This window comes from Bubalus kerabau, chromosome 8, assembly GCF_029407905.1.
Source record: "Bubalus kerabau isolate K-KA32 ecotype Philippines breed swamp buffalo chromosome 8, PCC_UOA_SB_1v2, whole genome shotgun sequence".
Lineage (NCBI taxonomy): Eukaryota > Metazoa > Chordata > Mammalia > Artiodactyla > Bovidae > Bubalus > Bubalus kerabau.
The window spans coordinates 89,124,946-89,149,430 of NC_073631.1; the positions used below are offsets into that span (position 1 = coordinate 89,124,946).

Here is a 24,485-nt window from a genome sequence, read left to right on the forward strand (position 1 = left end):
TAATTCAGAAAAAAATGTAACAGAGCAGCTAACAAATAACTTCTATTTAAATCTAAAGATGGCAACTACTTCTAAATTTGAGGGGTATTTTCAGCGTAGTTTGCTGACCTGAGATGAAATACTAGAGCTTCCGGTCACATGACTGATTTCAACAACAGTTTTATAAGAGGTTTTCCATGTGATAAATTTTGTTAGAACCAATTATTCCTTTAGAATCTAAAACTGATGGCACATTTTAAGTTGACAACATACACGTTTTGACAACATGAAAAGTTCTGATCTCATTTAAAAAATAAATAATACATGGCATCTCATCACAGGCTGAAGAAATATTAGAAAAGCTCAATGGTCTGAGAACAAAATAAAATTGGGAAGCCTAACAACTGCTGGCTTCCAGGGAATTCATAAAGTGGATGAGGAGGTGCAGGGGAGAGCCTCAACTTAGAAAAGAATCAACAGTTAAATCAGTGTTGGCCTTCCTTTAGACTTGAGGAAGAAGTCTCTCTCTTTCAGGCACCACCTTCTTTGAGGTGCCAGGTCCTTCCCTCTGCAGGCTGGTGACTAATTTCCACCTGCTCCTTGGAACTGCCAAATTAGGAAGATTATCTGTGGACTGCTCTAAGTACAGTACACTGGAAAGAAAATTCTACTCCTTCTCTCAAATATTCATCTATTTGAATAATAATCCTGGTTATGAACTTAGTTTTGAGACTGAAAATTTTATGCAAAAAAATCAATTCAGTAAGGTAAACACGATTACACCAGTTAAGCCCTTCTTCAAATTATTCTTTTTTTTTTTAGAGATTTCAGACAGAAACCCAAAGCAGCCTAAAGCTTTGAATTAGTTGTCCTGCAGAAAACAGGAGACTCAGACTTTAACAAATCTCAAGTGTGATTATCACTGCTCTTAATTAGACATCACCAACAATTTTTATAAAAAAGCGAAGTGCATCCAGTATGACTAATCATTTAAATATGAGCTGGACATTCAGTGAAAAGAAACAAAATGAAAACCAAATAGTACCATTATTTTCTCATCAATGGACTACATTATATTGGTATAATTTAGTGCAAGCAACAGAACAGTTACACGTAATTCATACTTACTTCCTCCCCACATGTCAAAATATCTGGTGTCTATTAGTTCTCCCGTTTTGCCTAAAAGAGATTGAATTCATAGCAAATTACGTAACTGAAATATACTCTACATTGTATAAGACATATGATCTTGTCCAATGTGAATCCATTAGCAGAGAATTATTATGACAAATACTTAAAATTTGAATTGCATGCATCTAAAATTTTTTTCTAAAAGGGTAATTTTTGAATAGGACTTTCTCATTAATTTTGTAAGCTGAAGAGTAGCAAACAGAAATTACTACTGACTTTAGACAATTCAAATTCAAAGTTATATATTTTTCATCCTTATGTGTTACCGTCTTCCCTTATTTAAAAATTACCCACAAATACATAAACCTTAAACAAAAAAATGAATCCATGCTATTTTCTGTTATTAAAGCAATCTTGCAAAAAAATTTGTATTTAATTTTCTTTTAAAACGTTTTATTTGCTATCAATTGGACAAATATGCATAGAATCTTTTATACATAGGAAAATGCAGAAACTAGAAACAAAAATATCTCTCTCATTGTGAAAGCTATAGAAATTATTTTCCTACAGTACGAACTACAGAAGGTGGGTGTGGATTCTCTTCTCCCCAGAGGGTGACTCTTCAGAGGGTGACTGTGCCAAAAAGAGAAGTATGCAGTTGGGTCTCATTTCACAGGTTCATATATTCAGATGTGATTTTTCAAGAACACTTGAGATGTTCAAGATTCAGTGTGGACAATACTGAAAAATTACAACTGACTTTGACTCTTCATTCAACCCCACACCATATGAAATACTCCAGCACCTTCTGTCATTCTACATACCCGCATTCATGTCAGTCTATATCACGTTCAGTTCAGTTCAGTTGCTCAATCGTGTCTGACTCTTTGCAACCCCATGGACCGCAGCACACCAGGCCTCCTCGTCCATCACCAACTCCTGGAGTTTACTCAAACTCATGTCCATTGAGTCACTGATGTCATCCAACCATCTCATTATCTGTCATCCCCTTTTCCTCCTGCCTTCAATCTTTCCCAGCATCAGGGTCTTTTCAAATGAGTCAGCTCTTCGCATCAAGTGGCCAAAGTACTATTGTTTCAGTTTCAACATCAGTCTTTCCATTGAACACGCAGGACTGATCTCCTTTAGGATGGACGGGCTGGATCTCCTTGCAGTCCAAAGGTCTCTCAAGACTCTTCTCCAACACCACAGTTCAAAAGCATCAATTCTTTGGTGCTTCTTAAGGCCCACTTGACTTCATATTCCAGGATGTCTAGCTCTAGGTGAGTGATCACACCGTCGTGATCATCTGGGTCATGAAGATCTTTTTTGTACAGTTCTTCTGTGTATTCTTGCCACCTCTTAATATCTTCTGCTTCTGTTACATCCATATCATTTCTGTTCTTTATTGAGCCCGTCTTTGCCTGAAATGTTCCCTTGGTATCTCTAATTTTCTTCAAGAGATCTCTAGTCTTTCCCATTCTATTGTTTTCCTCTATTTCTTTGCACTGATCACTGAGGAAGGCTTTCTTATCTCTTTGCTATTCTTTGGAACTCTGCATTCATATGGGTATATCTTTCCTTTTCTCCTTTTCTTTTCGCTTCTCTTCTTCTCACAGCTATTTGTAAGGCCTCCCCAGACAGCCATCTTGCTTTTTTGCATTTCTTTTTCTTGGGGATAGTTTGATTCCTGTCTCCTGTACAATGTCACAAATCTCTTGTCCAGAGTTCATCAGGCACTCTGTCTATCAGATCTAGGCCCTTAAATCTATTTCTCACTTCCACTGTATAATCATAAAGGATTTGATTTAGGTCATACCTGAATAGTGGTTTTCCCTACTTTCTTCAATTTAAGTCTGAATTTGGCAATATGGAGTTCATGATCTGAGCCACAGTCAGCTCCCAGTCTTGTTTTTGCTGACTGTATAGAGCTTCTCCATCTTTGGCTGCAAAGAATATAATCAGTCTGATTTTGGTGTTGACCATCTGGTCATGTCCATGTGTAGAGTCTTCTCTTGTGGTGTTGGAAGAGGGTGTTTGCTATGACCAGTGTGTTCTCTTGGCAAAACTCTATTAGCCTTTGCCCTGCTTCATTTAGTATTCCAAGGCCAAATTTGCCTGTTACTCCAGGTGTTTCTTGACTTCCAACTTTTGCATTCCAGTCCCCTATAATGAAAAGGACATCTTTTTTGGGTGTTAGTTCCAAAAGGTCTTGTAGGTCTTCATAGAACCATTCAATTTCTGCTTCTTCAGTGTTACTGATCGGGGCATAGGCTTGGATTACCATGATACTGAATGGTTTGCCTTAGAAACGAACAGAGATCATTCTGACATATTATGTTAGGATTCCAATATCTGCAGCAAGAATTCATCAATTGTTAGATAATGTTGTACCCTGACAATCTCATGGGAGGCTCTCTATACACTGCACAGCAAGTTGGATGCTTCCAAGAGAACATGATGTAAATACTGAAATGCAGTGTCTCATCTCTACTCATAGCTGATGTTGTGGGAAGGTCAGGGGAGAGCTTTAATGTCAAGCTTGACGCTTTCTTACCTGATCTCTTGATATAAGAGTCTGTTTTATTTTGGGCCATATAAATATACCTATATACCACTATACCCTTATATCTACCATACCTGTAAGGTAAAATAATTATTCTTACCATTTACCAAGGCAACATTGATTCCTCTTCCAACATTATTCTTAACACCACTCATTAAACTGAAGGGGGAAAAGTTAAGACAAATTTAGAATTAAGATATTGCATATAAACTCCATCAGGGAAAGCCATTCATGCCAAAAAAAAAAAACCAAAAAAAAAAAAAACCAGTTGGGAATGTTATATATACACACAGCTGTTTAATACCACAGTGGAGACTGAAAGGTCTCTACCAGGTCAGAGAAGACAGTCTAACACTGAATAATTTAAAAGCAACATTCTTAAGTAAGATTTCACAAATAGAAATATATATTAAAAAGTATTACAGTCAAAATACTAGACTCTTTCTTGCTGCCCTGCATCAGATTATGAAAGACCATTTTAGAAAATCCAACAAACACATGGACATTATGCTCACAGCCTGCACCATTCTCAAGGGAATAAACAAGGGTAAACTCTAGTGTCCTTTCTGCAAAGTTAATATGACATGAAACAGAGGTGAGATGCTACCAAAATCTTTTATACTCTGAAAGCAAGAAGATTTAATTTAATTATGAACATTCTCTTAGTGATTACTGATGCAAAATTTCTCAATACCCAGAAGCAGGAATACTGTATTCATATAATTACAGCATTGAACTATAAGACTTGCAATGTCATTCTGTGGTAATCAACCTCCGCAGGCAGCTCACAGACCATTACGTAAAGATAATAAATACTGTGAAATGGAAGGTACGAGAAAAATATTTGCTTGTTATCAGTTCAGTTTGTTGAATTAAAATTATTAAATTAAAAGTGTAGGTACCTTTTATTCTAAAAATTCACAGTGATGTGCTGTTAAATGATTAAGAAGTGGTTTGAGGTGGTGGGGAAGTGAGTATGCATCTATGTGAATACACACTACTCATACATGATACATCTATCTGTCCTTTATCCATCTCTCAACAGATATTTAGACTGTTTCTATCTCCTACCTATTTGAAATAATTACATTCTCAACCAACAATGTAAGTTTATTATAATTTTTACTGACAGAAAGGATCTGAAGCACACAATTTCCAAATAATAAAATACATACTTGATTATAAATTTCACTTAGCCACTGATTCTCACAGAATGTGTTATGATTTTCATGGAACTCATTTTACTTAACCTATGGTAGCAAGTGATGAACAAGTAAAATTCCAACACAAATGTTGCATGTTATTTCATTTAAAGAATAAAACAAAGTCAAAAAACCTGAAACAGTGAACAATAAAGACATATGCTGGAATTTCACTTGTCTGTCAATGATGTGAGTGATGTTTTTGTTGACTCACTGAAAGATAACTTTCTCAACTTTTGTGCAATTCCTAATATCTACAAACATAACATACTTTTAATTTTACTCTGGACAATGAACATTTTCTACCTCATTTTCTTAAGTCTAGACTTTGAGTCAGCAAAATTTTTCTGTAATGGGCCAGATAGTAAATTTCAAAAGCAAGCACTAAAAAAGCTATACAAAGAGATACACACAATAAATAAATAAAAAGTCTTTAAAAATGTTCATATAACTCACAGGAAGGCAGTAAAAGAAAACAGAAACAAAAAACAGATAACAGAAAGTAATACAATGGCAGGCTTAAGCCTGAACACATCAATAATTATAATAAGTATAAATAGGTCAAAAAATATCCAACGAAGATAGAAATCGGGATGGTGGATTAAAATAGGACTTAACTACATGCTGTTTATAAGAAATAGGTAGAAACAACCCAGAAGTCTACAAACTAATGAATGGAAATGAAATTAATGAAACTAAACAAAATGTGACATATCTATACAATGGACTATCATTCAGCCATAAAAAGAAGTGAAGTACTGATATATACTATAACATGGATGAACCCTGAAAACACTACGCTTAGTGAAGAAGCTGATCACCAAAAATACCTACATATTATATATATATATATATATATATATATATATATACATACATAAAATGTCCAAAATAGGCAAATCTATAGAGACAGAAAGTAAACTTGGCAGTTACTTAGGGCTGCTTGGGGAGAGGGCAGACAGAGCAGAGCACAGTGGGAAAGGAGCAGGAGGACAATAACTGAAGGACACAGTGTCCCTTCTGAGGTATGATAATGTTCTAAAACTGACTGTGGCAATGGGTGCACACACCTGCGAATGTACTAAAATCCATTGACTCTGTATTTTAAATGAATGTACTGTAAATGTACAGCAAATGAGCTATATCTCAATAAAGCTGTTTAAACAAAAGCAAACAGGAATGGCTATATTAACATCAATTAAAATAGATTTCTGAGCAAAGAAAAATATCAGAGACAGAGAGGAAGTTTGCATAATGATCAAAGGGTCAATCTAGCAAGAAGACATAGCCATCCCAAGTGTGTGTACCAAGCAATCAAGGTATAAAACATGTGAAGCAAACCCAGGTAAAACAGATAGGTGAAAAAGACAAATCTATGATTACAGTTGGACATGTCAATATCCCTCTCTCAACAGTTGAAAGACAGGAAATTAAAAAAGAGTATACAGAACTCAACAGCAGCATTAACCATCAGGGTCTAATTGACATTTAAAGAATATTCTACTTGCTGACAAATATACATTCTTTCCAAGCACCCATTCTTCCAGAATATACTAAGATAGACCATATCATGGGCCATTAAGTAAACCTCAACAAATTTAGAAGTACTGAAATCATGTCAAATGTGTCTCCAACCACAATGAAATCAACAATAAAAGATAACAGGAAATTCTCCACACATTTGGAAACTAAGCAATATACTTCTACATAACCTATGGGTCAAAGAAGCCTGAAGTGAAAAATTGAAAAACACACCGAAAATGTAACTTATTAAAATTTGTGAGCCATAGCTAAACTGTGGTATATCCACAGAGTACTACTCAGCATTAAAATAGGAGCAAATTATTAATACATAATAATATTTCAAGACCATTATGCTGAATGAAAAAAAAACCTAATCTCAAATGCTTACATATTATATGATTCTATTTATAAAATATTCTCAAACCAAAGTCAGCAAAGTGATGTCTCTGCTTTTTAATACACTGTCTAGGTTTGTCATAGCTTTTCTTCCAAGGAGGAAGCATCTTTTAATTTTGTGGCTGTAGTCACTATCTGCAGTGATTTTGGAGTGCAAGAAAATAAAATTTGTCACTGCTTCCACTTTTTCTATTTCTATTTGCCATGAAGTGATGGGACCAGATGCCATGATCTTAGTTTTTTGAATACTGAGTTTCAAGCCAGCTTTTTCACTCTCCTTTTTGACCCTCATCAAGAAGTTCTCTGTACCTCTTCACTTGCTGCCATTAGAGTGATATTATCTGTGTATTTGAGGTTAGTCTTGATTCCAGCTTGTGATTCATCCCGTCTGGCACTTTGCATGATGTACTCTGCATATAAGTTAAATAAGCAGGGTGACAATATACAGCTTTATTGTACATCTTTTCCAATTTTGAACCAGTCAGTTGTTCCATGTCCGGTTCTAACTGCTGCTTCTTGACCTGCATACAGCTTTCTCAGGAGTCAGTTAAGGTGGTCTGGTACTCCATCTCTTGAAGAATTTTCCAGTTTGTTGTGATCCACACATTCAAAGGCTTTAGAATAGTCAATGAAGCAGAAGTAGGTGTTTTTCTGGAAATCCCTTGGTTTCTCCATGACCCAATGAATGTAGGCAATTTGATCTCTGGTTCCTCTGCCTTTCCTAAACCCAGCTTGTACATCTGCAAGTTCTTGGTACACAAACTGCTAAAGCCTAGCTTGAAGGATTTTGAGCATTACTTTGCTAGCATGTGAAATAAGCACAATTGTACAATAGTTTGAACAGTCACTGCATTGTCCTTCTTCGGGATTGTAATGAAAACTGACCTTTTCCAGTCCTGTGGCCATTGCCGAGTTTTCCAAATTTGCTCAAACATTGAGTGTAGCACATTAACAGCATCATCTTTTAGAATTTTAAATAGCTCAGCTGGAATTTCGTCACCTCCATTAGCTTTCTTTGTAGTAATGCTTCCTAAGGCTCACTTGACTTCATACTCCAGGATGTGTGAGTGACCACACCATCATGCTTATCCAGGTCATTAAGACCTTTCTTGTAAACCTCTTCTTTGTATTCTTGCCACCTCTTCTTAATCTCTTCTGTTTCTGTTAGGTCCTTTGTTTCTGTCCTTTATTGTGCTCATCCTTGCATGAAATATTCCCTTGATATTTCCAATTTTCTTGAAGAGATCTCTAGTCCTAACTATACACACACACTGTACTCATTGCCAATTTCCATTCTGATACTGTACTATAATTTTGTAAGATCTAACCATGGGGAAAATGGGTAAAGAGCACATGGGATCTCTCTGTACTATCTTTGCAACTGCCTGCAATTTCTGTAATTTTTTCAAAACTGAAAAGTAAAAGAAAAACTCTACTCCAAGATCTACTGAAAAAGGAAAAGCATAAAATTTTGACTTGTAAAATTTTGGCTTCCCTGGTGGCTCAGATGGTAAAGAATCTGCCTGTAATGCAGAGTTCTATCCCCGGGTCAGGAAGATTCCCTGGAGAAGGAAATGGCAGCCCACTCCAGTATTCTTGCCTGGAGAATTCCATGAACAGAGGACCCTGGAAGGCTACAGTCCATGGGGACGCAGAGTTGGACACGACTTAGTAGCATTTGACTATCTACTCATACTCGTGAATCTGCCTTCAAAATTTCACTTGTTCTGCAAAATTGAAAAAGTGAAAGTCAAAGTCAAAGTTGCTCAGTCATGTCCAACTCTTTGTGACCCCAAGGACTATAGAGTCCGTGGAACTCTCCAGGCCAGAATACTGGAGTGGGTAGCCTTTCCTTTCTCCAGGGGATCTTCCCAACCCAGGGATCAAACCCAGGTCTCCCACATTGCAGGTGGATTCCTTACCAGCTGAGCCACAAGGGAATCCGAAGAATACTGGAGTGGGTAGCCTATCCCTTCTCTAGATCTTCCTGACCCAGGAATAGTTAAATAAAACATAGATCTTTTCTATATGTGTGCAAAACCAGGTTTGAAAGGTGGTCTGTAAGAAGTACCAAACAAGACTGCTGCATAAAACAGGGAAGTTTCGAAGTACATCTGTTCTATTCCTTTTGCAAATGTGTTATAGCCATCACTAATGTGAAGAAGCCACAGCGATGATTAATCAACCATTAGAGTTATAATTAAGCATCACGGTGTCTTCTCCAGGAGAGATCATTTGTAGTGAGCGGCAGCAGCTGTGTATATCAGAGAGCGAAGAAAGGCAACAAAGCTACATGGTGACACGGGCTTCCCACAAGAGGGCAGTAGCTTATCAAGTTTTAAAAACCAAACTTCAATCAGGGGGAACCTATAGCCAGCAAAGGACAAATCAGTAAAGATCTTAAATGTATACAGGTTAGTCACCCAGTACTAACACAAGCTGAAATCTTTTTTCTCTTTCATGAATATGAAGGTCCCCCCCACCACTCCACACCTGCAGGCAAATAGTTAAAGAAAATGATTAAATACTCTATAGACAGATTCTACACCTTCAAATACAGTTCTGTTTCAAATACCTACAACATGTTCCAGCTATTATGCCTTAAAATGATTTGTTTAGAGAAGGGTTTAACAAACTACAGCCCATGGGTCAAATCTAGCCAGCTGGCTGGCTGGCTGTTTTGTTTTCCCACTCATGAGCTTAGAATGGTTCTTATATTTTTATATAGTTACATTTAAAATGATTATGTAAGTACCTACATCATATCCTTGGTTTTATCTTTTGGTCCTCCCAGCCAAAAATCCTATCTTGCTCGCCAATGTGGAAAAAAAAAATATCCCTCAAAATAGTCCACCACATAACTTGTGTACCAAACATTAAGATTATAATAAAAGATGAAGTATTATTTCCAATATCTAAAAAAATTATCCCCAATTCTCTAAAAAAAAAAAAAAGCTATAATTCATGTATCATGTGACACCTCATATTTATACCTGGGATTTTCTAAATATTTCTAACTAATGAGAAGTTTGAAATCCATCTAATCTCCATTATATATCTTGACGGCATCTACTTGTCCTTTAAACCATGACCATGACCCTATTTTAATCTTTGTTTGCATTGGGGTTTCTAAATCTTAGTCTACGATGATATTATAGGTTTGATAATTCATGAGGAAGGGCTGTCCTGTGCACTGTAGGAAATTTAAGAGCATCCTCGGTCTCTACAAGCAGCACCTCCATAACTTTGATGCCCCAAAATGTCCACAGACCTTGACAAGTTTCCCCTAGGGAGAAAACTGCCCCCACTGAGAAGCACTGATCTGGACTAGTAGTCTGCAAAATGAGTTTGTGTATACTTACAGCATGTGTAGGAAAATATTAAAATTTCTACTTATGTATTCTTAGGATCCACTTACATATTTCAGTGAGCACACATGCAAACAAGTCTCTTGCCAACTGTGTGTGGCAGAGGGGGAATCGAAAGGCTGTGCCAGCACCTGGGAAAGGCCCTCCAATTGCTCTGTCTACTCTTACTTCTCTCATCATGTTATCCAGCAGTCAGATCATTTTCTTCAATATAAACGAAGTGAAGACATGCCAGAGTTTGAAAACCTTCAACAACCTCTGAACACTCTCTGAAAAAGATCTCATCTCTTTTTCTGCACGGCCTGTAAGTTCCAACGACCTGGCCGTTATCCACTTCTCTCCAGCTCTTTCCCACGATGGGCCTTCAAGCTTGCTCTTTAGAATGGTCTTCCCCTGGCGGTCTTCCTTCTTATCCTTTAATTCTCAGACTAAATATCACTGTTTTAGAGAAACATTCCTTGAGCCACTCAGTCTAAAGTTGGACACCTTTATCTCATCTCACTGCCCCCATCAGTATCTATCACACCCTGCTGCTCTGGGCAGGGTGTGCCACAATTTCTAACTATTTCTTTGCATTTACTTCTTAAATATCCTTCTCCCTACCAGACTGTGTGTTCCATGAGAGCAGGAACTGTGCTCAGTAAATACCTGTTGAATAAAAAGTGGATGGAATGAATGATGCTAAGAAAATTCAGACTTCTTTAAAATTTTTATGGAAAAATCAATACAGAATTAGAACATACTGGAAAGAAAGCACTAGACTGAATTGTCCCTACCGGTTCTCTACTAGGGATCCCTGGTCAATAGTTCAGTCCCCTGTTTCAAGGACTAGATTTCAAGGCCGGGGGCATAACTATAAAATCCCATCAATTATTCACTCTCTCACAGGAATGGCAGAATAATTCCTGAAAAGTGGATGGACAGGTGGCCTGTCTCAGTTTTATGGTTAAACAAACTGAAATATAAATTCTACATGACATGCCCACTATGCTAGAACCAAATTCTCTGGCTCTGAGTCAATACTTTTTTTTTTTTACCAGACTCCACTGCTTAATACACTTCTCTCTTCTTTTAAACTTATAATCTGTGAATAGACAACCTGTTATTATTTACTAGTTTAATCTCTTCTTTGAATTAAAACTTACATGCTTCAAGGGGGCAGAGATAATATGAAGATAGCCTGTCATGAATGGGCTGGGCATTCTAAGAGAACTTCCTACTTATTATTCAGGATCAAATATCTCCAAACAAGGTGAAAAGAGGGAATGGAACATTCTAAGGTAATGGGAAGGATGTTACTTAATGCAAAATCTACAAACTTCGAAAAGCCAAATGCTTTCAATTCAGTAAAGCAAGACTATTATGAGACATCAGAGGACTGGTGAACAATGGATTATCATCAGCATGAGGATAAAGGAAATGAGCAGGGACCTTAGGATCACCTGGCTCAAGCTTTTAATTTTACAGTAAAAGTTTTATTCTAAGAGGCTAAATCCTACACACAGCTAACTGAAAAGAGGGGCGAGAATAAAAATGTTAGCGCTTCTATATTAAAAAGAAAAGACAAAAAGCTGGGAAAAACTGCCTCATTTCCTCCTATCTATAAAGTTACCTCACTCTTTACTCTATATAATTAAATGGCACATATATTATTTTATGTAAAGCCTATCATATATCTAATTTTTCAGACAAGACCTGATTAGAAGCAACCAACAAAAAGCAGGGTTTGTGACTTCAGAGCCAGGAACTTAGAAATGATAATTAGAATAATTAGAAAATATGCTACACACTGCCCAGAACATGTGTGATGGCAAGGGCGTGATGAACATTGATGGGGGTGAGTGAAGTGAGGTGGAGGTGTCCAACTTTAGACTGAGTGGGTCAAAGAACATTTTTCTAATCCAGGAACTTCACGACAAGTGACACAGAAGTAGGAGACTAAAAAAGCCGAAAAGGTATACTTTGCAGAGCATCTCAATAAAGGAAACCATTCAGTTTAGTGGCAAGCAGTTCTGGGCCATGACAGACTTGAGGTTATTACTGGGCTACTTCACACTTCAGCAGGCAGCATTCAAACATTTAAAATGAGAAATGTTGGTTTGTAAGATAAAGCATTCATTATCTAGGGCAGTCTAGTTGACAACAATAATCCTACTTGGACTTTCTGCAGTGATGGAAACGCTTTCTACCTGTGCTGTTACATTGGGTAGGCACAAGCTGCATGTAGCTATTAGCACTTGAAATATGGTTGGTATGACCAAGGAAGTGAACTTTAATTTTAATTAATTTAAATGAATTAACTTTTCCCCTATTACTTAGGAATCAAAATGAAATAGCCATCTGTTTCTATGACTATCAGATGGGATTTAGAAAATTCTTTCAGAGGAAAACTCTCATCTATACATGAAGCTGGATAAATGCTACGTTCTTATCACACTCATACAAAATTTAAGAACTTTAAGACTCCTTAAATGAATGGGGAAAACTGCACGATGGAAATAGAAATCACTTTTCTTTAGTAAAGGCATGCCCAATACATTTTCAAAAGATCCAATAAACTCAGATTCAATTTGCTAAAATTTAATAGTGCACCTTATACTTCCAAATTGATAAGCACTTACACATTGTCCTCTAGGCAGATTTTGGGTCCCACCACATTGGCTGCTCCACTTGCCATTTTAAAAGCAAAATGCTTCTCAGGGCAAGCTTTTGAGATTCCACATTTATATCTGGGAGGTTTTGTAGCTTTGGAGAGAAAAAAAAAATTTTTTTTTTTCCAAAGAAAAAAATGTCAACAGATTCTGTTTAGTTTGCTTCATATCTCAAACCACAAAGGGCATTATGCAAACACCAAGATATATATATATATATATACACACACATATATATATATATTTCAAACTACATGCTAGTTTTTTTTTTTTCCTGAGAGTTTCAAAGAGCCTCAAAACACACACACACACACACACACACACACACACACACACACACACAGAATCTCCTAGGAAACAAACTAAAAATGAATACAAATGGAACAAGTAACATGATCTTCACTGAGGGCAAATATAATTTATCTAGTTATTTTTAAGGTTTATTTTACAAAGCCAGGATGTGGGAGGTTTGGGATTGTTACTCTTCATTTCCACTCCACATATGCCTGATGCATCACTGAATATCTGCTCACAAACTAAGTCTAGCTAGGAATTCTCCTTTTACGTACTTTCTATACTTAAAATACTGAAGTTAAAAAACATTAATGGAACAAAATATCCATTATAAACAAACACCCAAAATATTGAGCTATCCAATCAAATAGTTTCCTTATAACTTAAGAGAAAAAGAATAAACTATATGTAAAATATTGAGAGGAAATACTTACAACGTACAACCGCATCCAATGCTGACCTTGCTAAGGAAAAAAAAGTTATTTTTGTTAGAAAGAATAAGGCTATTGGCAAGTATCACTTTTTAACATGTATAGAGGTAATAGGTCTATTAAATGTGTTTGAATTATTACTTAGCATATAATAAATAAAACATGAATATTACTTTAGAGGAAAAGTGAGAAAGTAACTTTAGGCTACCTAATTTACTACAAACAATCATGAGGAATTACGGGGGCATTATTTTATTACTGATAGAGCATTTTGCTTTTACCTTTACATTTTTTTTTTAGTTTTAGTTATTATAAATGTAAATCCCAATCATATTACTAGCTATAATCACCACACTGTACAAAAGCTGGGCTGGATGAAGTATAAGCTGGAATTAAGATTGCCGGGAGAAATATCAATAACCTCAGATATGCAGATGACACCACGCTTACGGCAGCAAGCAATGAAGAACTAAAGAGCCTCTTGAGGAAAGTGAAAGAGGAGAGTGAAATAGCTTAAAACTCAATATTCAGAAAACTAAGATCATGGCATCAGGTCCTATCACATCATGGCAAATAGATGGGGAAACAATGGAAACAGTGACAAACTTTATTCAGGGGCCTTCAAAATCACTGCAGATGGTGACTGCAGCCATGAAATTAAAAGATGCTTGCTCCTTGGAAGAAAACCTATGACCAACCTAGGCAGCATGTTAAAAAGTAGAGACATTACTTTGCCAACAAAGATCCGTCTAGTCAAAGCTATGGTTTTTCCAGTAGTCATGTATGGATGATTTGTGAGATTCCCTGGTGGCTCAGACAGTAAAGCATCTGCCTGAAGTGCAGGAGACCTGGGTTTCGATCCCTAGGTTGAGAAGATCCTCTGGAGAAGGAAATGGCAACCCACTCCAGTACTCTTGCCTGAAAAATTCCATGGACTGAGGAGCCTGGTGGGCTACAGTCCATAGGGTAGCAAAGAGTCGGACATGACTGAGAGACTCCACTTTCACTTTCATGTATGGATGTGAGAGTTGGACTATAAAGAAAGCCGAGCATCAAAGAATTGATGCTTTTGAACTATGGTGTTGGAGAAGACTCTTGAGAGTCCCTTGGACTGCAAGGAGATCCAACCAGTCAATCCTAAAGGAAATCAGTCCTGAATATTCATTGGAAGGACTGATGCTGAAGCTGAAACTCTAGTCCGGTAGCCACCTGATGTGAAGAACCGACTCATTGGAAAAGACCCTGATGCTGGGAAAGATTAAAGGCCGGAGGAGAAGGGGATGACAGAGAATGAGATGGTTGGATGGCATCACGGATGTGATGGCCATGAGTCTGAGTGAGCTCTGGGAGTTGGTGATGGACAGGGAGGCCTGGGGTGCTGCAGTTGCAAAGAGTGGGACACAACCGAGCGACTGAACTAAACTGAACTAAACTGTACATTCAATTCCCAAACTTAATAATCTTATAACTGGGAGTTTGTATCCTTTGAGCAACATCTCCTCATGACTTCCACCCTCTCCCAATTCTTGGTAATCACCATTTCACCTCTGTTTCTCTGAGTTTATCTTTTTTCCACATGTGAGTGATATCATACAGTATTTCAAAGTTCCCTTTATATGGCCTTATTAAAAATTGTTGCTGCTGTATGGTGTTATATACATATGCATATCAAGTCCTGGATAATATACATGAATCTATCTCAGAGGTTAGGCTGAGAGATTTGGTGGGAAAAACACAAGAGGGCCAGTGAGGGTAGGAAGGTTTAATTTCCCTAAAATCACAATGTACTAGGTGTAATTAGAAAAAAAAAAAAAAAAAAAAAGGTCATTACTAAGAGGGTTTTTTAAAAAAAAAATCATTTATCAGTTAAAGGAAGCCAGAATTTCCTGATCAATCTTAACCTGAATGCAGTAGATCTTAACCTAGAAATCTACACTTAGAGCTTCTTAAAAGCACTAACATTTGATCCTAGCCCATGCTATGTGTGTTTAGTTGCTTTAGTCGTGTTTGACCCTTTGAGACCCTATGGACTAGGGTCCTCCAGGCTCCTCTGTCCATGGGATTCTCCAGGCAAGAATACTGAAGCAGGTTGCCGTGACCTCCTCCAGGGGGTCTTCCTGACCCAGCGGTTGAACCAGTCTCTTGCATTGGCAGGTAGGTTCTTTACCATTAGATCCACCTGAGAATACAATACAGCTAATCAACAGTATTGTGGATAGCCATTTCCGGATTTGGCTAATAAGCATGTAGTGTCATAAATGCTTGCCAGCTGTTTGACTATAAATAGACAGTTTTTAGTTCTGTACTGTTTCGGTAACTGTGAATTTCCTGTAAAACCAGTACTGAAAGAGAGAACAGAAAAGAATGCTAAGATTTAAAATAATATACGAATGTTTAAAAACAGGAAGATGACTAAGTAACTGAAGGTCATCAACTCTACAGAATACTCAGAATACTATGTACCACTGAAGTAATAAAGGCAATGCAGTCACATGGGAAAAGTTTAATGCATGGAATAAAGCAAAAAATAAACTTTATCTGTGAGTACTAAGAACATGCATGGATAAGGACAAAGACTTGAAGGAAATAAAAAATGATCAATTAGTAAATGAAGGTGCTGGGCTCATTCTTTCACTTTCCTTAATTATATCATAAAAGGGAAAGATAAATTCTAGATACCATCTGGTCCAAAGCTCTCACTTTTGTAAATAAGAAAATGAAAATCAGAGAGTAACTAGCAACCCGTGATTAACAGCATGTAGACTGCTGGTGCTGCTGCTGCTAAGTTGCTTGTCGTGTCTGACTCTGTGCAACCCATAGACGGCAGCCCACCAGGCTCCCCCGTCCATGGGATTCTCCAGGCAAGAACACTGGAGTGGGTTGCCATTTCCTTCTCCAATGCATGAAAGTGAAAAGTGAAAGTGAAGTCACTTAGTTGTGTCCGACTCTTCGCGACCCCATGGACTGCAGCCTACCAGGCTCCTCCGTCCATGGGATTTTCTAGGCAAGAATACTGGAGTGGGGTGCCATCGCCTTCTCCGAGCATGTAGACTAGAAAGTCTCAATTTCACTTAGACCTAAACAAACATACACTATCAGGCTCAGGTGTTAGAACACTGTTCAAATCAGGAATGCTTGTATACCTTACTTATGACAGGAAGATACGTGGAAGACAGTGGGATCAGAACATGGGTAATATAACAGCTCATTCACATACATGGGGCACTCTGTCAAGTACTTTATCATGTACTGTTGATTTGTTCATCACCTTGGGGCTTCCCTGGTGGCTAAAATATAAAGAATCTGCCTGTAGTTCAGGAGACCTGGGGTTCGATCCCTGGTTGGGAAGATCCCCTGGAGGAGGGAATGCAACGCACTCCAGTATTCTTGCCTGGAGAATTCCACGGACAGAGAAGCCAGGGGTTGCAAAGAGTTGGACGTGACTGAGCAACTAACACTAACACCTCTGTTTTAAAGAGAAAGAAACTGACATTAGATAGGTTCACCGATTGGATTTGTCCTATCCATAATCAGTCATTGATAAGAATCAGTTTTCAAAGCCATATCTCATTCGAGCAGGCAAACTCATATTGCATTCCCCTCGAAATGGGACAGTCTGAGGTCTAGTTATCACAGGTACAAAAACCACTGGTCCTTTGAGAAGCTGGAAGCCAGGATAGGGAGCTTTCAGGACCATTCTTCTGACTGCAGAATGGAGAATAGACTGCAGAGGGTTCAAGACTTGAGATGAGTCCACAAGCACCGGGACGCTGCTTAAGTAATCCAGGTAAAAAACAGGTAGCAGCTGAAACAAAGGTAGTGACTGTGGGTTTGAAAGTAGTCGACGGGCTCAGAACAACTAAGGCGGCAACACTGATGAGACTGTGGAACAGATCTGAAGGAGGCATGAAGTAAAAGAAGGAATCAAGTTTACTTCTCAGACATCCACCTTTAGAAGCATTCCTTCATCCATTCACATGAGCCAAAGAAAAAAACCACTATCTCTCACTCATGATGTTTGTTATCTAGCGAGGAGATAGGATGTTGGATGGCTGCTGAGTTCCCTGTGGACCTGTTCATTTTAAGATACTTTGAGATGACCTGGGTGGAAGTCTAAAAGCCGGCTATAAATGAGACCAGGGATGAAGATATAAACTGGAAAACTGGCAAATGATGAGGTCATGCAAAGAGAGGATTTAAAATGAGGAGAGGGCTGATGAGAGAAATCTTAGAGATATCAATAACCTACTAACATTCAAAGGAAGAGTGTGGCTGATGAAAAGGAGGTAGAAGGAAAATCACAGATGAGCCTCTAAAATGATCAAACTGGTTTGACTGGGAAACTTGAGAGAGATTAATAAATGAATAATAATGTCATTCAATTTAAAAACTTTACTGGGACACAATCTGGGGTAAATGTTTCTTAATCATCAGACTTTTGAGCAAATTACTTTCATTTAATTTGTGTAAGAGTAAGGGGAGAAGATGCTCAAAGGAGGGGAAAAAAAAGCCTTTGTGAACATCTTTTCAGATTAAAACTAATTTTATCCAATATGTATAAGCAAAAGTCCTCTATCTGGCCTGCAGTTCTGAGAATTTTTAACACCTGGAGGGTAAACAGGTAACATTTCATAAATCAAACAGGATGGTTATAGAGTATGGGCACAGCATACAAACACAAAAATACCTCCTTTTCTGCAAACTTAATTCCTCAAACTACCTTGATGGCTTTAATTCTTAATGTCTTTCAATATATACAGTTCTTCACTTCAAGGAAACAACAAACATTTCTGACTTGTTTTTTTCAGTGAATGTCTTTCAATGAGTCAGGCTAAAGAAATCTAATATAATTATTTTGTACTTTAGTTTTTAATAATAGCTCAAGTGATTTACATATATATTATTTCAATGGTTTAAATTTAAAAGGTAAAAATAAATTAATAGAATAGTAAGGACTGAAGGCAACAATATATGTAAAAATAATTTGGACTACTTTCAGCAAGTTTTTGTTAAGTATCCATGTTGAAAACTAATCCTGTATTAAGCCACAATCATAAATAAGACTGGTAGACTGTACCCACATTGATGTCCTGGTGTGATACTGTATGGAATTTAAGATGTTACCAATGGGAAACTGAGTAAAGGGTATATAGAATCTCTCCATGTTATTTCTTACAAATGCACATGAATCTATAATTATCTTAAAAAGTTTTGTTAAAGATTGCTTAAAAAAATCACAATTTATATTTGTACATTCAACTAATTTTAGGGAAAATTTTCATTTGTCTTTTCTAGAAATGTTTGTCTTATTTTTCTAAAACAGTACTATATAATCAACTCAAATGTAAATTTACATAAACTATCAAGTAAGTTATTAAATCAATAAATTGAAAAATGGGAAAAATTCACCACCCAAAGAACTACAGTTAACCTCATGAGGCCCTCAAAATACTGATTATAGAAACAATCTTAATGCCAAGCTAAATTTAAGTTAGATGCTCAACAAATGACAAATACAACCATATCTCCATTTTTACTCAATTATTCTGAAATGAGAATTAAAAATAACCACACAAATTAAATTTTCACCAGTTCAATAGATTGGAATCCAATAAGGTTGTGTAGATGGATACAGAGTACAACTTCAATTATGACATCAAAATAAACCAGCTGCCCAAAGAATGCCTAAACTAAATAGCTAAAACACATACAATAAAAACTTGCAGGTTCCTAACACTAGGAGAAATGAAAATTAATACAGACAACTGCCTTAGTTAAAGTAGCTCAGTGTTTGTTCACAGCTGATGATCAGGGGCTTGTCAACTAACACAGCCTTAAACAAATCCTACTTTGAAAACACTCTTTCTCTACACAAAAGTCCTAATCTTCAATTATCTACATTCATTTTCCATTCAATCAGCATGTACTATCTATAGCATCTGGTGCTAGATGCCGGGTGAGTCAGCAAGACATTACTGCTCCCAACATTTGTTCTCCAGTAAGGAAAGCCAAATACATGATAAAGAATAAAAGAAAAGAAATTCTATAATTTATGGCAGAATAAAATCAGGGCAAATTGAGATATAAGTACTAAGCAGTAGAACTGACAGTTTACAAAAAGGAGCAACAATCAAACAGGGAAAGAGGGAGACTCAAATACCATTTCTCCCAAAAAGGAGCACTCGTGCAGTTTTGAAAAACGAGAACAATTAACAGATGATGGGGAGAGAGAAAGAAAGATGTGTAGGTAAAGAATCAGCAGAGTCAAAGCTATGGTTTTTCCAATTGTCATGTATGGATATGAGAGGCGGACCATAAGGAGGGCTGAGTACCTAAGAATTGATGCTTTCGAACTGGAGTGCTGGAGAAGACTCTTGAGAGTCGTAAGGAGAGTCAATCCTAAAGGAAGTCAATCCTAACTATTCATTGGAAGGACTGACTGAAGCTCCAATACTTTGGGCACCTGATGCAAAGAGCTGACTCATTGGAAAAGACCCTGATGCTGGAAAAGATTGAAGGCAAAAGAAGAAAGGGATGGCAGAAGTTGAGAGGATTAGATAGCATCACCGACTCAATGGACATGAATTTGAGCAAATTCTTAAACAACAGAATGATCTCTGTTCATTTTCAAGGTAAACCATTCAATATAACAGTAATCCAAGTCTATGCCCCGACCAGCAATGCTGAAGAAGCTGAACAGTTCTACGAAGACCAACAAGACCTTTTAGAACTAACACCCAAAAAAGATGTCCTTTTCATTATAGGGAACTGGAATGCAAAAGTAGGAAGTCAAGAAACACCTGGAGCAACAGGTAAATTTGGCCTTGGAGTACAGAATGAAGCAGGGCAAATGCTAGTAGAGTTTTTTCAAGAGAATGCACTGGTCATAGCAAACACCCTCTTCCAACAACACAAGAGAAGACTACACATGGACATGACCAGATGGTCAACACCAAAATCAGACTGATTATATTCTTTGCAGCCAAAGATGGAGAAGCTCTATACAGTCAGCAAAAACAAGACTGGGAGCTGACTGTGGCTCAGATCATGAACTCCATATTGCCAAATTCAGACTTAAAGAAAGTGGGGAAAACCACTAGACCATTCAGGTATGACCTAAATCAAATCCCTTATGATTAAACAGTGGAAGTGAGAAATAGATTTAAGGGATTAGATCTGATAGACAGAGTGCCTGTTGAACTACGGATGGAGGTTCATGGCATTGTACAGGAGACAGGGATCAAGACCATCCCCAAGAAAAAGAAATGCAAAAAAGCAAAATGGCTGTCTGGGGAGGCCTTACAAATAGCTATGAGAAGAAGAGAAGTGAAAAGCAAAGGAGAAAAAGTAAGATATACCCATTTGAATGCAGAGTTCCAAAGAATAGCAAGAGGAGATACGAAAGCCTTCCTCAGTGATCAATGCAAAGAAATAGAGGAAAACAACAGAATGGGAAAGACTAGAGATCTCTTCAAGATAATTAGAGATACCAAGGGAACATTACAGGCAAAGACGGGCTCAATAAAGAACAGAAATGGTATGGACGTAACAGAAGCAGAAGATATTAAGAAGAGGTGGCAAGAACACATGGAAGAACTGTACAAAAAAAATCTTCACGACCCACATAATCACGATGGTGTGATCACTGACCTAGAGCCAGACATCCTGGAATGTGAAGTAAAGTGGGCCTTAGGAAGCATCACTATGAACAAAGCTAGTGGAGGTGATGGATTCCAGTTGAGCTATTTCAAATCCTAAAAGACGATGCTGTGAAAGTGCTGTACTCAATATGCCAGCAAATTTGGAAAACTCAGCAGTGGCCACAGGACTGGAAAAGGTCAGTTTTCATTCCAATCCCAAAGAAAGGCAATGCCAAAGAATGCTCAAACTACCACACAATTGCACTCATCTCACATGCTACTAAAGTAATGCTCAAAATTCTCCAAGCCAGGCTTCAGCAATATGTGAACTGTGAACTTTCAGATGTAAAAGCTGGTTTTAGAAAAGGCAGAGGAACCAGAGATCAAATCGCCAACATCTGCTGGATCATGGAAAAAGCAAGAGAGTTCCAGAAAAACATCTATTTCCACTTTATTGACTATGCCAAAGCCTTTGTCTGTGTGGATCACAATAAACTGTGGAAAATTCTGAAAGAGATGGGAATACTAGACCACCTGACCTGCCTCTTGAGAAACCTATATGCAGGTCAGGAAGCAACAATTAGAACTGGACATGGTACAACAGACTGGTACCAAACAGGAAAAGGAGTATGTCAAGGCTGTATATATCACCCTGCTTATTTTAACTTATAAGCAGAGTACATCATGAGAAACTCTGAGCTGGATGAAGCACAAGCTGGAATCAAGATTGCTGGCAGAAATATCAATAACCTCAGATATGCAGATGACACCATCCTTATGGCAGAAAGTGAAGAAGAACTAAAGAGCCTCTTGATGAAAGTGAAAGAGGAGAGTGAAAATGTTGGCTTACAGCTCAACATTCAGAAAACGAAGATCATGGCATCTGGTCCCATCACTTCATGGCAAATAGACGGGGAAACAGTAGGAACAGTGGCTGACTTTATTTTTTGGGGGCTCCAAAATCTCTGCAGATGGTGACTGCAGCCATGAAATTAAAAGATGCTTACTCCTTGGAAGGAAAGTTATGACCAACATAGACAGCATATTAAAAAGCAGAAACATTACTTTGTCAACAAAGGTCCATCTAGTCAAGGCTATGGTTTATGGTTTTTCCAGTAGTCATGTATGGATGTGAGAGTTGGACTATAAAGAAAGCTCAGTGCCAAAGAATTGATGCTTTTGAACTGTGGTGTTGGAGAAGACTCTTGAGAGTCCCTTCGACTGCAAGGAGATCCAACCAGTCTATCCTAAAGGAGATCAGTTCTGGGTGTTCACTGGAAGGTCTGATGCTGAAGGTGAAACTCCAATACTTTGGCCACCTGATGCAAAGAACTGACTCACTGGAAAAGACCCTGATGCTGGGAAAGATTGAGGTCGGGAGGAGCAGGGGACGACAGACGATGCGATGGTTGGATGGCATCACCGACTCAATGGACATGAGTTTGGGTAAATTCCGGGAGTTGGTAATGGACAGGGAGGCCTCGTGTGCTGCGGTTCATGGGGTGGCAAAGAGTCGGACATGACTGAGCAACTGAAGTGAACTGAACTAAGAGATAATGGAGGACAGAGCAGCTTTGCAGGCTACAGTCCATGGTGTTGCAAAGAGCTGGACATGACCTCGAGACTGAACAACAAGGAATCAGCAGGAACAAAGGCTGAGGGTCTGTGTCTATAGATCACATGCACATGGACAGAGCAAGTGGGTGAGGGGAAGTACAGGTCAGGAAGGTAAGAGCAGGCTGGGACTGAGTGCTATCCTGGTAGGGAGTTTAGATTTTACTCTGCAGTAGCTGGAAATACTGAAAGTTCAAGAGTTTTGAGAGAATCCCTCTGGCAGTGTTGACACAGGCAGATATCAAAGATGAGAAATAGACACAGGAACATCTCTGAGATGCCCAAATAAACCATCCAAACTAGAGACAATGATCCAAACCAGAGAAACACTGTGACCTCACCCAATCTCTTCTCTCTGAAAACTGGATTTTTTCCCAAAATAATTTTTCATTTGTACCTTTTCTGTCTGTTCAATCTCTTCCCGTTGATTTGTAATTCACTGACTTTTTGCCCAAGGACTACAGACAAGCCAAAGCCTCTCCCTTACATCAAAAAGGAAAAAAAATCTTCAACTTCCTTCAGCTTTGAGCTAGGATCCCATAACCATCTTCCTTTACCATAACCTTTCTTAGAAGAACGAGCTACAACACACTGCTTCCACAGCAACACTGAACAAGTCCTAAATGCCTTCCCTGTTTTCGCCCCACCCTTCAATTGAAACCAGCTGTGCTCTCAAAGGAACCAGGCTGGCCCTCTGCAGCAACAGGACACAGCCCAGAAGTCAAGACATGTCTCACTACACTTGCAACAACTATTCTATGCTTGAGCCTGGATACCTCATTTCAAGTTGTGTGCCAAAAAATAGACGGTTAGGAGGAAAACAACCAGCACATTAAGAAGAATGGTTCAAAGGGAGGATTTCATAAATTGATAAGATAAAACCTTAGACAAAGATGGCCTGGTGGAGAACAACCACAGCTTAACTATGTGAGAGATCCAACAGGTAGAAGTAAGACCAATGGACTAAAATTACTTGGGAGTATAAAAGGTAGAATTCAGTGCAATATAAGGAAGCACTTTTAAGTAGTCATTGTAAGAAAAGTCACCTGAAAATGTATAAAAATAAATACGTACAGAAATTAAGGACTATGTGTCAGAACTGTCTAAAGCCCAATACCAGTAAATGGTCTCTGGATAGGAAATCAGCCATCACCTGGGAGCTTGAAATGCAGACTCTCAGGCCCCAATCAGACATTGAACCAGAACCTGCATTTATCAAGATTCCCTAGAGATTCCTCTGACATAAAAAAATTAGAGAAACAGTGGTTTAAGGAGTCTTGAAACTAGATATGAGAGGGAGTTTATTAGGTCTTGGGGATCCCTTCCAAATACTAACTTATGGAAAGCAAAACTCAGGAACTATTCCAGAGATCCATAGGCTGTTTCATCTGATCTCTGCCCACTAGGTCAAAACACTGTTTCTATGTTTCACAGTCTGACCTTTCATTAGTAATTTTTTAATACTTTAAACAGTGCCCAGCCAAAGCATATTCAAATATTTCAAATGTTAACTTATTTTATCAACTTAAAATATTTTGTTTAAAACAAAGTAAGTTTTAAGTAATGGCAGCTTTTAGTGGGACATTTACAACACAGCATCAAAGAAATTGGTAAAAAGAAAAATTCTGCAGAAAGAAAATGAGGGTAGGAAAAGCAAGATGGATGTCTATGTCTATTTAAAATGTTTTA

At 37.9% G+C, this 24,485-nt stretch overlaps 1 protein-coding gene across 4 annotated transcripts in view; it reads right to left on the reverse strand.

Moving 5' to 3' along the window:
* The window catches only part of FAM3C (FAM3 metabolism regulating signaling molecule C), a 54,042-nt gene that overhangs the window by 8,633 nt on the left and 20,924 nt on the right, over positions 1–24,485 (reverse strand). For all 4 annotated transcript variants that reach the window (XM_055590787.1, XM_055590788.1, XM_055590789.1 and 1 more), the window contains exons 4-7: positions 13,546–13,575; positions 12,788–12,911; positions 3,777–3,835; positions 1,108–1,158 (exon numbers count right to left, since the gene is read on the reverse strand). In XM_055590787.1, coding sequence (XP_055446762.1) covers positions 1,108–1,158; positions 3,777–3,835; positions 12,788–12,911; positions 13,546–13,575 — 264 coding nt within the window. The remainder of the gene's footprint in view (positions 1–1,107; positions 1,159–3,776; positions 3,836–12,787; positions 12,912–13,545; positions 13,576–24,485) is intronic.